General features: G+C 40.3%; 1 protein-coding gene across 3 annotated transcripts in view; it reads right to left on the bottom strand.

The window, feature by feature from the left end:
* The window catches only part of FUBP3 (far upstream element binding protein 3), a 54,386-nt gene that overhangs the window by 26,162 nt on the left and 11,680 nt on the right, over positions 1-16,544 (bottom strand). For all 3 annotated transcript variants that reach the window (XM_023730815.1, XM_023730813.1, XM_023730814.1), the window contains exons 2-3: positions 14,627-14,732; positions 2,238-2,271 (exon numbers count right to left, since the gene is read on the bottom strand). In XM_023730815.1, the coding sequence (XP_023586583.1) occupies positions 2,238-2,271; positions 14,627-14,732 (140 nt within the window). The remainder of the gene's footprint in view (positions 1-2,237; positions 2,272-14,626; positions 14,733-16,544) is intronic.

Here is a 16,544-nt window from a genome sequence, read left to right as displayed (position 1 = left end):
TCATTAAACCATCAACTCTAAAAACTACCTTTTTTTTTCATGTAGCTAATCTCAATGTTGCTTAATTTATTCCTTGTTAGGTCCTCTCTAATCAATGAGTCATCAATCCCAGGGCACTTAAAAGATCCTTTGAGGTTTCTGGAAATGTTTAGAGTTCTATTACGGTATCCTCTCTAGATGAAGAGAGATTCAACTTTTCTTCAGTATTCCTTATTTCCCAGTCTTTTTTATTGCTTTCTGGCCTCCCTCTAATTTTATCTGTCTGTTAAGGTGAGATGCCCCAAATGGAACCAGTATCCAACGGAGGCCTAATCAGTGTTGACCACAATAGAATAATTACCTCACTTACTCCGCAAAGTACTTCTGTTAAATGCTATCCCATCCATTATGTGCCTTTTTTATTTTTTTAACAACCACTGTACTGGCTCTTTCAAACAAACCTTCAAATTTCCCATACAGTGTATTGCGGACAATATCCAATTTGCCCAACACCACAGAAAGCAATTAAATCTAAACATTTACCTTAGGAGGATGCTAAATGCAAGTAGTTGGGAAAAAAAAAAAAAAAGAAAGCAGGCATTTTGAAACATCTCTCACACAGCTGGATTTTTACCCATCACGGAAAGGATTGAATAAAGTGCATGTTTTTAAGGAAAGAGCAGCACTTAGAAAAAACGCAATAGCATAAATAGCACTTGCCACTGTTATCATTTTGATGGGAGCAAACAGAGAATCTTCTTCTTGTGGAGTTTACATCCTCAGGTTTATATACGTGGGGGGATTTTCTCTCTCTCTCTAGAGATACACACATTCACTCTGAAATCAGGTAATGCCAGGTGTCCTAATCAGTAACACTGTAGACATTAATGCCAAACCTTGGCTTGCCTAACGTATCCTGAAATAGACACTGGGTCCCCGTTGGAATGTGTCTCCTTACACTGCTGTGAAGGATAACAGCGCTCCTGTATGTTTGTGCTCCTGGGTAGCCACGAAGCTGCAGCTCACATCATGTGTAGCATAAGCTGGCTACTCAGAAAATATTACTGAGGAATTTACTAGAAGAGGTTCAACACTACAGCAATAGGAAAGGACACAAAACTCGAGCCTCAGGAACAATTTTAGCAGACTCTCTTTGAGGAAGAAACTACCAAGATGAATTGCTTTGGGCTTCATGGAAACAAGGCCCTATTGTAAATGCAAGGCTGAAACTTGTCTAATGCACAAAGTATAAACATTTTGGAAAGTAAAATCCCAACTAATTATGGCTTTAAGGGAAGTTAGCATTTTTTGATACTAACAATAACCTCAAGTTTAAATTATTTTAATTCATTAAAAAAAAAAAAAAAACTCCCCAAAAACAGAACAAAGAAACAACAACAAAAACCCAGGATAAATCTTTTAGTTAATTAATGCCTGGTGATTTCCTGATCCCCTTCTCCCCCAACATTTATGAAGAACACAAGAGGACATAATTACATTATTGGCAGTGAGAGTTAAGGATAAGATGTTACAATAACAGATACATAGCACAAGATTTCATCCATTACAGAACAGAAGCTCTAGCATAAACAGCTTCCTGTATATCTTATCCTTTTTGAAGGACAACATTGTGATCACAAATTACCCATGTTATAGATTTTTTAAAGTTTAGAGGTCTTTATAGCTTCCTAAATCCACAATGTTTAACAGAAGGCTAGGAGGGGAAACTGAGACAGGGAAGAATCACTTGGGAACTTTCCCAAGGTTCTCTGGCATGTCCCTATCACTACAGCAGGGAGAGGAACCCTGGCTGCTGGCCTCCCAGGCCCACGCACTAGCCATCCACCCACACTCCTGAAGCACCTAAAACATCTTGGAAAAGCCCAACAACTCAGCCACTTCCTCAAGACTTCTTCCCTCTTCTCAAATGAAGAGCTAAGAATTCATAAAATAACTGGAAAAACTATAAAATCAGAAGGGACAATTTCATATTCTCTCCTTTTAAGCAAAAAAAGCAACTCCATTCCTAAAGTCTTTTAAGTTTACATAGATAATGGCTGATTTTTAACACCCTGTATTAGTTTATCCCGAGTTCATACTGCCTTGGAAAGGGCTAGCAAAAAACTTGAGTCTTAAAGAAATATAGCCCATGGTTTTTCACACTCTCATCCTCTGACTTTCTAACACTCTATACAGATGGTGGATCAATAAACAATTAGAAATGATCAATAAATAATAAAACATAACCCACTGCTTACCTTTGATGTACCAAGGCCCCTAACTGGTTACCTACTGTGGCAAAGAGAAAGAGAAAAGAAAAATCAAAGCATTAGCACGGATAAACTAACTTCATCCTTACATGAGTTCTTACCATTTCAGGGGAAAAAAAAGAAAGAAAGAAAGCAAACAGTAATTTAGGCTCAGTGGCTGAAATGAATGCGTTATATGATATGAAACAGGAGGGGACATCTTGATCAACACAGTCTCTAACCCAGTGTCCAGCTGAACGCAGGATAAGAAATTGATCTGTGTGTCCACATGCTGAGAGGCCTGGGAGAAAATCCTGCGTGCCTAAATCCCTGTAACTTCCCACCTCCCTCCCGCTCTCCATCCAAACTCAGTGTGAAGGTAGACAGGGTTCCTTCTTTCTCTTTTTTAAAACAAATTAGAAGATTTAACCTCCTCTGAAGCATTGTTAAGGACTGCTCCATGGCAGCTGTAGTCACTAAGAACATGCACATATGTTCCTGCCAGCCACGGGGGAGGGAACATCCCTCCATCCACTCCTCACCCCACCAGGAGAATAAGTATCTCAAGGAGAGGATCTGGCCTACTCCCTCCTTGGGCCTCTTCACTGACCCCACCCACCAGAGCAGGCCGAATGTAGCGAACACTAAGAGTGAGCAACTGCCTTTCAAGCCCATTTCACAGGGACAACAGTGCCAAAAAGCCTCTTATTATTAATACCAACTCTGTAATCACATTTCCTCAAAACCACTTTAGCTATGCTTTTTGTTTCAGTTTCTCCTCTTTCAGCTATTGATGAGTGTCTCCTTCACCAGCCATCAGCAAAAATGATTCTGTGGTGTTTCTCTTTTGGAAAATGCAGCCCAGGAAATACAGTCAGCAGACAATGAAGAGTATAAAACCAAACACATTACAAGGCAAATGAATGAACCTTACAATATACTGAAAAGGGCAGTCACAAATCTATCTTTGGGGAAAGTTATTATAAGGACAGATTTGAGGTAAGCAGGAAAAGGACCAGTTACATCAACTTCAAGAAAAAGAGTGAAATGACTTGACATCTGAAATACAGGATTCCAACAGCTATTCTTTCTGAGCAAACTTAACCTTGTCGTTCTCTGATTGGACAGTAGCTGGTCATGAAAAGACAAAGGAAAAGAAATCAGATCATAACATTTTAAAAGGAAAAGAAAAAGCACAGAGAATAATGCTAGCAAAAAGTAAACGAAGCTACTGAGTCAATACCGTATTCTTCTGGATCGATAGCAAGATAATGGTCTGCAGCCAAAATATTGACACTATATACTATTAATCTGCTTATCTCATGGATAAGAGAATTGTTTTTTATTGAGTCTTAAAATTTTCTTTTTGCATATCCAGTTTGAACATGACAAATGCTCTTGCTTGGGACAGGGAGTCTTCATGATTTCCATTCCACACGAAAGCTGGACAATTACTAGCTGAGGAAAGGGATCCTCATTATACACTCAGTCCCTGAAGAAGTGAGAGGAAACGTCCACCACCTGAGGCAGTGGGTATGAAAAAACATACTCAAAGAGGATGTCAATGGCGAAGTGTCCTCTCATTTGGTTAGATGCTCCCATGTAAGGGACAAACTTAGCTTTCCTGATTACTGTCTGAACCCCTCTCTTAGTGGATAAAGAATCCATGGGAAACAGAGAATATAAAATGTCTTGAAATGACGAGAACACAAAGGAGAGGCACCTACTCCCCAAATAGGGAAATGTGGTTGGACCTCGGCTCCTGGTCCACTGTGGGTTTGGTAAGAGATGTCAAAAGGCTGATGATCTTCAAATATTTCTGCTTCAGCCAGAAAAGCCACAGAAACAGAATAAAGGCAACGCTACCATAAAGGACTTCACAAGATTCAGGAGAACATTCAGAGGGCTCCTGTTCAAAAACCATTTGAAATTTTGTGCTCATCACAAAAATGGAAATTCCTTTTGTTGACAAAGTACATGTCACAGGTGCCACACACACGGTATCATTTCTGACAGCCAACTGCTTTACTGACAATGGAGTTGCTTACAAGGATCGAAAATAAAAGTGCATACACCATCATGCCACAAATAGATGGACTGTTGAGAGCCACACCACTGAAGAATGAAATCAAATTCAAATCCAGATTCAACTCTGAGTTGGTGGACTCTTAAGAAGAACAAATCATCTCCCTCCTCCGTGCAAATGGATGTAGCCCAAGGCTGAAATGGCACGATTTAAAGTTTCATTCCCTTCGGAAACATTCCCATTTGGTGCCTAAAAATGAAAACCAGCAGTTAGATAAGGGGGTACCGGGCGCTCATGCAGCAAACCGATAATGTCCGACTCCGGGAGTAGGGGACCTCTCCTTAGTCTTCATGATGAAGAGGGGTCAAACTAGGGAGGCATATGGGAACACCTAAATCATGTTCCATTTAATGGTAACTACAGTTATCTTACTATAAAAAAGGAAAAAATGCTGAATAAAATCAGTCCTATTTCCCGTTAATGGCGCATGCTGGTTGACAACGCTTCATCTTGCTTCAAAAGCTCACCTTAGCTGAATTCTAGCACGCGTGTGTGCATGCACACACACAGAGTTTTCATTTATCTTGCACACTACAGAATAGGGAGCTGCCTGGGTTATGGAAAAATGAGCTTCCTATAGAAAATGTTCATTCCACAATATAAGAAATGCTTTCTGAAGAGTTGTACTCTGCCAATTTCAATAATGATCTTTTAAAAAATAAGGCGGCCAGACATTTTCCCTGCTAGTGAGGAGACAAAGAAAAGTCTTCATTTTTCTCCCCTAAAAGAAATGCTAAGAAAATATCACTAGGAAACATACCCAACTTTATAATAGCATCAATTTTAATAGTTAAACTGCTCCCCACAAAAAGTCCAAGCTCCAAAAGCACCAACTGCTCCTCACAACAGCACACCAACAGTGCACGTAGCACTGAACACAAAACAGCACACCAGAGGCAGGTAAGGAAATTGGTCAGTATGGAAAATGTCAGCAGTTTTTATAAGACTGGCAACAAATAAATCAATCAAACCTTCCTCTTCAGATTTTGAAAACATTTCTCCCCCAAGTCCCTTCCTTGGATTCAGTCTCTTTCAACTCTGACCAATGCCTTTCCAAACCCTAGCTAAGGGCAGTAATAATATAGTAATAATACTCAGTTATCTGTAGGGATTTCTACGTTTTTCAAAGCATTTTTAAGAAGGTTTTCTCCCAGAGACAATACAAAGGCTTCCTGTGTTCTAAGGCAGCAACTCTGCCCCAGGGCCACAAAACACTAGTATTAGAAGTTCAGCTTTAAAAGGCCCTTGGCAAATAATCTGTCACTAATTTTGCAAATAATTTTTTTTTTTAAAGTGAGAGTGAATTCAAGTTGATCTCAATAATGTCATTCTCACTTGCAGTCTAACATGCTTTTGAATGGAAAAGAATAACACTAGCCAACAATAAGGGCTTTTTAGGTGCCTTAACTACATTAACTCTCTCAGTCCTATTACAATAGCCCGAGGAGGCAGGCGCTGTTGCTAGCCGTCCCTTTCACTGATGAGAAAGGCGCAATTACACCTGAGCCCTCAGAACAGTGTAAAGTACCCATATGAGCTCTGCGCCCATTCATACTTCCCTGTCCTTTATTTTGAAAGTTTCAATACTATCATTGTTTAATTCTGCAATATTAATTGTTTGGGTCACTCATCCCACAAATCGGTGCCTTCTACATGCTAGAAACCGTGTCAGGTTCTGGGGATAAAACGGTAAGCAAGGCAGTCTTTGCCCTCAAGGAGCTTGGCGTCTAGCAGGGAAAACAGAAAGCTAAACCCCACGTGATCAGGAGCAACCTTAGTCTCCAGTGAAGGAGATGTGTCAAGAAACCCACTCCCCAGTTCAAATGCCTATCCTAGGCCTGAAAGCAAGGAGTACTCCTGGAGTAACATTAAGAGTAAAAATACTTTTACAATATTATAGCAGTAAGCACTTTACATGCATTATTTTCATTTAATCTAGTGGTCATGAAATCAATGTAGGAAATCTATGATCACCTTTATTAAAAGATGAAATAAAAAATAGGGTGTACCACATACAGTAAGGATATGTGTTCCATAAATTTTTTATTTCAGTTACATTTATGTGTTTAATACACGTGTACTAGGTCTGATGGAAATGAGAGTATTTCTTGCACTGTGACAGGTATTTTTATTTTTTAACTTTTTTTATTGTACTTTAGATGAAAGTTTACAGAACAAATAGTTTCTCATTAAACAGTACACATATTGTTTTATGACACTGGTTAACAAACCCATGACATGTCAACACTCTCCCTTCTCGACCTTGGGTTCCCTATTACCAGCTTTCCTGTCCCCTCCTGCCTTCTAGTCCTCATCTCTGGGCTGTTGTGCCCCATTAGTCTCGTTTTGTTTTACGGGCCTGTCTAATCTTTGGCTGAAGGGTGAACCTCGGGACTGACTTCATTACTGAGCTAAAAGGGTGTCCGGGGGCTATACTCTTGGGGTTTCTCCAGTCTCCGTCAGGCCAGTTTAAGTCTGGTCTTTTTTTGTGAGTTAGAATTCTGTTCTACATTTTTCTCCAACTCCGTCCGGGACCCTCTGTTGTGATCCTGTGACAGGTATTTTTAAAAGCTTGAAAATAATTTTTTATGAGTATCTATTAGGTAGGTATAATTACCTCCATTTTACACATGAGGAAAACAGAGGCTCAGAGGTTAAACAATCTGCCCAAAGTCACACAGCTAACACTGGCAGAGCTGGGATTCAAACCCTGATCTACTAGACTTTGGCGTTTACAACTTCAACTACTACACTTTTCTGGTATATGAGGCAGAAATCTGGGTTCGAGTCTTCCTTCTGTTACTTCTCTGTCCTTGGTCAAGTCATTTATTTCTCTAGACTTTAGTTTCCTCATCTATATGATAAGGAGGTTAAGCTCCAGGGTCCCTTCTAGCTGTGATCCTTTCTTATTCTAAACAGAGGTTCCCCTATCCCTCATCCCGAATTCCTGGCAATCACTAATCTGGTCTCCATTTAAAAAATGTTATATAAATGGAATCCTACAGTATGTAATCTTTGACGATAGTTTTTTTTTATACAGCATAGTTCCTTGGAGACTCATCCAACATTGAGTGTATCCATAGTTTGTTTCCTTTTATTGCTGAGTAGTATTCCAGGGTTTGGATGTACCACTGTTTAACCACTCAGCTGTTGAAGGACATAAAGGCCGTTTCCAGTTTGAGGCTATTATGAATAAAGTTACTATGACAACTTATGGGCAAGTTTTTGTGTGAGCCTAAGTTTTCATTTCTTTGGGATAATTGTCCAGGAGTGCAACTGTGGGTTATACAGTAAGTGCATGTTTAGTTTTATAGGAAACTACCAAACTGTTTTCTACAGTGGCTGTACCATCAAGATGTGTTTTTAAAAGTTCCTTGGGTAATTCAGATGCCCAGCCAGAGTAGACAGCCACTTTGGTTCATATGTTCCCTAAAAGAATTTTGAAAAACTACGAATCCCCTTTTAACCTGACATCTAATTTCCCCCCCTACAGGTTTAAAAGTTGCAAAGAATGTAATAGATATTGCGTATGAGCTTCAATTGTTTTTCATTGAAAACGCTGATGTTGCAGATTTAGCTCATTCATTTTTATGGAAAATGTTCACTATTCCACCTATTTGGCTAAGCCAATTGTCAAACCAATCAGTCAGATTATATTCTCCCAGAAAAAAAGCTTACTTCCTTTTTTCAGCTCACACGTACCTGTTAGTATGCATTCCCATGACTACCACCTCACTTCTGAATTACAATTCCAAGATGGATAGAGGAGAGAGGCATAAAGCTTTTGCCATGAGTTGTTATCTGGATAAAATTAGACCCTGCTCCCCTCAATATTTCTTAGCAAAACTCTCTATGCTTTGCTACCCTGAGATTCTCCAACCAGAATTCTTGACTAGCCCTTTTGTTTGAGGAGTCTACCATCCAGGTGATGTATCACCATAAACAAAAGAAGGGAAATGTAAAAAGGAGCACAGAAAAGAGAGGGGCAAAATGTCTCTACCACAGGCCCACTTCTCGGACAGATTAGTTTTAGGGAAGAGGGCGTACAGAAGTTGAAGAGCTGAAAATGATTCCTTTCAGCCTATCCATGCCAACCTAATCCCCATGAAGTCTTCGTGTAACCTGGCTGGAAGACTACTGCTCAAAATCCCTGATTCACTTTACCTACTTTGTAAAAGGCAAAATTGTCCCCTTACCCCTGTCAACCCTCAGGAACGGGGTTTTAGTCTTGGCTTTTCATCCCTGCAGTATCCTTCATTCAGGGAAAGTATTCAACAACTCTGACAGTCACTTTTGTCTTTCCAAAATGGAGACTGGTGCTTGCAGGCCTGAGGTGCTGTGGGCCAAAGGATGTGGTTCAGATGCTCATGCCATTAGGCGACAAGAATTTTGATCCTCATCACTCCCTACCATTGGCACCTCTCAGCCCTTCTTTGCTCCTTGCAAGTACTTGCAAGGAGGTGTTTTGTTTTTTTTTTAACCTGTCCTCCTCACTTCCCCTTCCCATTTTCCTCCTCCTCTTTGCTCTGTGTCACATGCGCTGAAACAACACTTGGAAGGGACCATATATTCTACTCTAGTCCTCCGTACAAATAATTCATTTGACAGTATACCTAAGAAGTCTTCTTCCTTCACCCTACAAGAATATCATGAAGATAAAACAAAACTAAAAACTATGGTACTATATAACAATCAAAAATTGTCTTTGAGAGAAAAGAAAATGCAGGCGTACTTTCAAAGCTCCCTGTGCTGCCTTCCCTCAACCCAGTGGCAAAACAGCGCCGTATTTATCAAAGTTCTGCTTCTAGTGACATAGAGAGCAAAGAGAGCCTTCAAGAATGAGTGAGACCTATTTAGAGCAATTATAAAAAGTTCAAAGGGATACGACTACCTAAACATTTTCAGGGTGAAGGGCAGAAGACCAGAGAGGATGCTTTCCTCATTCACTAGAAATGCAGACAAGAAGATAAGAGACTTGTTGATCTGTTACCCAGCTCTAGGTAAAACACTGGAAATCACTTTTTTTTCCCTTCTGGCAGTTGGGGCAATTAGAACCTGAGAATAGGGAGATTTAAGGAAATTAGGGTTATACGGTTGCTACCCTCTGTACATGTCCTAACTGAAGATTGAGAGTGTGTTACAGCTAATCATAAGGAGAGACTGATTAGATCAGAGGCTGGCAAACTAGGCCTGAAGGCCAGCAGTCTGTTTTTGTAAATAAAGTGATATAGAACATAGCCATGCCCATTCATTTATATATTATCATCGACGGCTGCTTTTGAGGTCCTAAACCAGAGTTAAGTAGATGGGACAGAGGCCCTATGGCTGGCAAGCCTAAAATACTATATGGTCCTTTGAGAGAAAGTCTGCCAACCCCTAATTAGATTAAATTTAAATCTGCATTTCTAAATAACTTAGCTAGAAAGATTCTCTTAAATTCGAAACTTATTTTTCACAGCAAGCTTATTTTATACATGCCAACTGTAGGATACCAAGAAGGAAGACTTAAACATCAAGAGATTACTCATTCGCTATTTAAGGTATGTAGGGAAATAAAGAACCAGTCTCTAAGATCACAGCACAGTGAATCTAGCAGGAGAGGTACATGACGTACCCTGATTAACCACAGAATAATGAAGACGATACATGCCCTTAGAAGAGAAATGAACTGCTTTAGAAGTTCAGAGGAGAATGTGATTTATTGTTCACTGTGAGGTGGTGTGGGGAAAAGGGAGGACAAAGGGAAACAGGGAAGCAGGAGGGAGAGAAGAGGAGAGAAGAAAAAGAGGCTCTGTGGCAAGGGTGGTACACTAGAGAAAGTCAAAAGATGAGGACAGAGTTCCAGGAGGAAGTCATAACACATCTGCCACCTGAGTAGGCATTAGCCAGGTAAAGAGTGGGGATGGGGATATGTTTCCGGAAGAGCGAAGAGAAGCAACAGATGACTAGGCTGCTGCATAGAGTATAGAACAGGGGGGAAAAGGGGAGTGAGACCAGAAGGGCAGGTAGCTGACAAGTGACAAGCAGGTTAGCAAGTTCAGACCTCCCTGGTTAAGAGGAAGCTGCCAAGGTCTTAGAGGTAAGGAATGGAACTGGGCAGACTGGCTCCAGGGAAGAAGCTCCTGCTGTAGTATGAAGAAAGTACTGGATGGAAAAGGTGCCACGACCAAGACCAGTGAGGGAGACTCCTGAATTGGTAAGATGCCAAGGGTGCACCTCAAAGACTGTCCGAAAGTGTGGGTGTTGAGACTAAAGATGTTAAAGTTACCTGATATGAAGCGGGAGGGCAGTGGAATGACTGCTTTTCCCAGATAAGGACACCAAGGTGGGCTTTGAAAAAAACAAAAAACCTCGTTGCCGTCCAATCGATTTCAACCCATAGCAACCCTATGGGACAGAGTAGAACTGCCCTACAGTGTTTCCAAGGCTGTAAATCTTTACAGAAGCCGACTGCCACATTTTCTTCCGTGGAGTGGCTGGTGGGTTCGAATCACTCACTTTCGGTTAGCAGCCGTGTGCTTAACCACTGCACCACCAGGGCTCCTTTTGGGCTTTGAAAGCTGGGCTCCAAATTCCTCTTGCTGGATTTCAAATTAGGCTCACGAACCAGTAATCTGCCAGCTTAAATCACCACTCCTTGGAACATAACTAACCAAAATCCCTTTCTACAGCAGGAACACATCTTTCCCCTTGTTTTACTGCTTAGCACATTTTTTAATCCTTCAGTACATACAATCGTTGCAAATCTCAATGTCCTGAATAAGCCCTATATGATGGTTCTTTCTGGTTGGCTTAAGGGTTGAAGGATTTTTAAATAGATGTGAATAATGCCTCTGCAAAGTTCTAAGGGACTAAACTTTAACCTCCTAAAGCTTAAAGAACCTTGCTTCACAGGAAGGTTGGAAAGTTCATATTGCTAAAGAAGTGATCTAGTAAGCTACTGTCAAAAAAAACCTAAACCAAACCAACAAAACTGCCACATTTGTGAATGCAAAAAAAAGAGTCTTGGTGGCGTTATGGTTAAGCACTTGGCCGCTAACTGAAAGACTGGCAGTTCAAATCCACCCAGTGGCTCCTGGGGAGAAAGACCTGGCGATCTGCTTCCGTAAAGATTACAGCCGAGAAAATTCTACGGGGCAGCTCTACTCTGCCACATGGGGTCGCTGTGAGTTGGAATCGACTCAATGGTATCCAACAACAACGTGACTGAAAAGCTTTGGAAGTCCTTAGTTAAGAAAAAAGTGCCAGAACTCCTGCTTATTATTCTGTATCTACTTTTCTAAACTGTTATTGCACAAACAGCAAGATTGTGACCCTTATAAAGCTGTCAGGTAAACATGAACATCGCTTCCCTTGACAGAATCTCTTTATTCACATATTTATTCAAGAGAATAGACCTGGCCCAGTTACCCTATACCATCAGAAGGCAACTGACAAAATGAGGTTGCGGCAGGCCCCAAACTTCCAGGGCTCTCCCTAAGCTCAATGACAAATGGAAATTTTAATGTGAAGATCATTTTGGAAAAAACAATTTGCGTAATTCTGTTATTTAAATGATGCTTCACAGAAGAATGGACTAATTTTAATCAAACCGTATTGCATAACGTTAGAAACCTGAAGGCAATTTCTTGTTCTTCAAACAGTCCATTGTTATATAAGACCCAAGCACCCATAGATGACCAGAGATCTGTCCTGATACAGAAAGATTCATTCTCAGTTCTTTCCTACTATGAAACCAAAACACCAAACCTGTTGTTGCCAAGTGGATTCCGACTCATAGTGACCCTGTAGGACAGAGTAGAACTGCCCCATGGGGTTTCCAAGGCTGTAATCTTTACAGAAGCAGAGTGCCACATCTTTTTCCCAAGGAGGAGCTGGTGGGTTCAAACGACTGACCTCTCGGTTAACAGCTGAGCGCTTAGCCACTGTGCCACCAAGGCTCCTTTTTTTCTATAAGCAGACTTAATATTTAGAAGAAAGAAAAAGAGGAAACATGTATTTTCTGTTTGCAAGGAGTTAGTCCCTGTCTTGGTCATCTAGCGCTGCTATAACAGAAACACCACAAGTGGATGGCTTTAACAAAAAGAAATTTATTTCCTCACAGTAAAGTAGGCTAAAGTCCAAATTCAGGGTATCAGCTCCAGGGGAAGGCTTTCTCTCTCTGTCGGCTCTGGAGGAAGGTCCTTCTCATCAATCTTCCCCCAGACTAAGCGCTTCCCTGCGCAGGAACCCCGGGTCCAAAGGACGCGCTCTGCTCCTAGCACTGCTTTCTTGATGGTATGAGGTCCCCCTGTCTCTCTGCTCACTTCTCTCTTTTATATCCCAAAAGAAACCAGCTCAAGACACAATCCAATCCCACAGATTGAGTCCTGCCTCATCAACACAGCTGCCGCCCATCTCTTCTCATTAACATCATAGAGGCAGGATTTACAACACACAGGAAAATGACATCAGATGATAAAATGGTGGACAATCACACAATACTGGGAATCATGGCCTAGCCAAATTGATACACATATTTTTTGACGACACAATTCAATTCATGACAGTCCCCAAAAGGCAGACATGCAAAAAACTATGGGTATCAAAAGGGAGGTAAAAATACACAACATAACTGGGGTTTTGAGTGTTTCAGAGTGACATTCTGAATTTACTGGTGAATTACTGGGTGATCCTGACTAACTCAGCTAACATCTGCCTGCTCCCCAGATCTCTTTATCAGTAAGTTCAGTCTTTTACTAATTTCCTTCAAATATGTGTGCAAAAGACTAACAGAAGCAAAATCTGCAAAGTGCCAGAGGGCTTCACCTGCAAATATTCTAGGTGTTCCTTAAGCAAAGGACATAGTGAGTACTTGTTCACTGTGTGCACAAGTTTTAACACTTTCACTATACACAGCGGGCAAAAAACAAGGCTGGGAGTTGTGAAATGTATTGATCTACATTTCTGGAAACAGTGGGCCAGAGAGAGACACTGTCCATTAATCAGATACGTGCTCAGAGCCAGACAATGTATTTTTATTTTTACATTGATGTCCTGTAAGAGGAACCAAAGCATTATTGCCCTGAAAATGTAGAAAGATTACTTTGTCGTATAACTTTTCATGAAGACAAAAATGCAGGTAATGTAATCAGTGCTGTTTGGTCTAAGAAAACACTAACACTAGTCAAATATAAAAAGATCAAAAGGTACCATTTTGGAGCAGCATTTTAAATTGTCACCTTAGTTCCACTAGCCCTGGGGTGGATTTTCTGCGTGATTATAGTTTTTTAAATAGATAAAACTCTTCTTCCCAAATGAGGTCTATCTCCTTAAAATCTTCACAGTGCAAGTCTATACAAGCATTTCAAAAAGGCCCACATCTAAAAACAATGGAGATCTCCTCTTTTAGAATACCCAAAGAGACCAGAGAAATCACAGTCACACGAAATTATTCCTCTATGTATGGAAAAACATGTACTTTTCTTGAAAAAGGAGATCACACACTATATATTTCTCTGCACTTAGATTTTTTTTAACTTAATACACCACAAATGTATGTACACGCTTGGATGCGTCTGCAGATCAACAGCAAGAATGACAGAGATGACACTGACCCACTCGACTGTACGTGCGTATACACGTGCAATCTAGTGTATTTCAGAATCCCTTTTACAGTTAAACTTTGCAGAATACAAAACATGATAAAGGAAATTGTTAGCTCTCCACAGAAACACATCTGATAGATACTGTTTGCCAAATGAGGCTGGTTAACGGGCACTTCTAAGTGGTCTCAAATTCTTTTTGGGATAGGGTAGGGTATAAAAACAAACCAGCAAAATAATAAATGAATGAAAGAGAAAGATGCTTCTAGAAAGAGCCTGTCATAAATGGGAATGGTGAAAAACCTGGCAGACTTTAGAAAGGACATCATCTCCCCTCCCTTTCTTTAAAGTCAAGATGTAGTCACAGCTTCCTCAGAGCTGTGCACCAAATCCTAGCTTTTCTATGGAGTTCAATCCCCACATGCACACTAGAAGAACGAAGGCTAAATCAAACAAAATTCTTGAATCTTAAATTACTTTAAAGCTGATGCTCAGGGCCCAAGTCTTTACCTCAGAGTCCAGCTGAAAAGATTTCCTGTATTATCAAGGCAAATAATTCAAATTCCAGAGAATTGCTGAGAAAAATCATCCTAAATACTTCCTCTCAAACATTCCTCTTAGAAGTGTAACATTTGAGAGAGCTGTTTAGGAAATGGCTGACACAGATTCAAACTTAACTGGCAGGTTCGCTATTATCCAAAAGACAAAGGTATTTTACAGCAACTTACCTCCATCATCCAAGGGCCGTTTTTGTACTCCATAGCCATACACTGAGGGGTCCACTAGAGGTGTGGAATTATTCAAGTGAGGAATTGAATCAATTTTAGCAGCAATCTACAGAAAGAATCAGATTTAAAAAATCAGTAACAAATCATGGCTCTATTTGAAGGAGAGAGACAAGAGTCCTCTCTAAAAGGCTGTTCTCCTATTTCTCCCCTGACCTAGATCAATGTAAGGCAACGTCCTAATAGGACATACACTTTTCACTATTAAGTGACTTTTCTTTTGGTCTTAATGATAATGAGTCTTTAGGAATAAAATAATCAAAAAAATGTGTCTTCTACAAGCAAATTCGCATTTTAAAGTCATCATTTAAAACAAAGGTATGCTACATTTTAAGAAAAAAGCAGGCCAACCACGTGAAAAATTTTGTTCAAAAGGCTTTTATCACACGGTTCTCCTAAGAAACAAATTCCCCAAGAACATTTAAAAAGCATTGTTTTGCTCAAGTACGACCACTCTTTAGGAATACATCTTTAACATCTATAAACATCTATAAACCAAAGATACAATCTATAGGTATCTAAAACACTAAGCTGCCCCTCACTGTAAGCATCCAACCAACACGGGGATGCCATCTGCCCAGACTATTTCAGAAGGATTCCTGTACTGGAGAAAGTGAGATAACCCCAGAGTTATTTCAACTTTTAATATTTATTATCAAAGAACAGAACACAGCTATTAAAGATTTTCCCAGAAACAAATGCTATGTATATGAACTTAAAAAGCAGAACTTCTTGCTTATCTACTTTGTTCTCATAGGAAATGTGATGTTTATAATAAATCAACTCTTTCATTTAACCAGAAGAGTATTTATAGCAACTACTCTTGATGGTAGTCCCTTAGTAAAGTTTAACAAGCAGGGTGGGTTAAGAGGCAGCTAGCGGTAGTTCTCCTGAGCTACCAAGTGTGCCCAAGAAGTCTGATAACTTCTGGGACCAACATAAAGACAAATTAAATAAATAAACAAAGACAGTTTTGATACTGAAAATTAAACTCTCAGGATTTAAATGTCAGACATCCTGGGGCCAGGTGTTGTCTTTTCCATTTACCAGTCTTATGATGTTGGGCAAATCTCTTTTCTCCTTGCATAAGATCCTCAGGGTATAATATCATTTGCTTCATAATTTTGGAAAGTATAACCAGATGTGCCGGATGAAGAACTTTGTACACCAGAAAGCACTACACAAATATCATGGTTATAAAAACAAGCGATTCACTCAACAAATGGTGAGTGCCAACTACATGCTAAGCACTGATCTAGGAAACGGGTACTGTGGTGAGCAAGAACAAGAAGGCCCCTACTCTGCTGGAGTTCACCATCTGGTGGGAAGTCATTTCAGTTGGTGATAAGCATTATAATAAAACAAGATAATGACACAGACGTAGTGCTTAGAAGAGCTGCTTTAAATAGGATGATCAGGGAAGGCCTCTCTGAGGAGATGACATCTGATCTGAGACCCAAATAAGGAGCTCGCCATACAAAATCACAGGGTAGAGTGTTCCAGGCAGACGAACAGCCTGGACAAACGCCTAAAAAGCAAGCTTGGTGGACAGGAGCTTGGAAGAAAGGAAGTCAATGTTACTGGAGTGGAAGAAACCAGACATATATCACGAGTTAGACAAGAGCCGGTTCACATAAGGCCTTACAAGCCATAGTAAAGGGCTTGAATTTTATAGAAAGGATGATAGGAAGTTATTAGAAAGTCTTAATCAGAGAAATGGCATATCAATTTACGTTTTTAAAGATCTCCCTGAATGTAGAGCATAATTCTAACTCACAAAAAAAAGACCAGATTTACTGGCCTAAAGGAGACTGGAGAAACCCCGAGAGTATGGCCCCCAGACACCCTTTTAGCTCAGTGG

The sequence above is a fragment of the Trichechus manatus genome, unplaced genomic scaffold (assembly GCF_000243295.1).
Source record: "Trichechus manatus latirostris isolate Lorelei unplaced genomic scaffold, TriManLat1.0 scaffold00038, whole genome shotgun sequence".
In the NCBI taxonomy this organism is placed as follows: Eukaryota; Metazoa; Chordata; class Mammalia; order Sirenia; family Trichechidae; genus Trichechus; species Trichechus manatus.
This window is presented reverse-complemented; position numbering and strand designations above follow the sequence as displayed.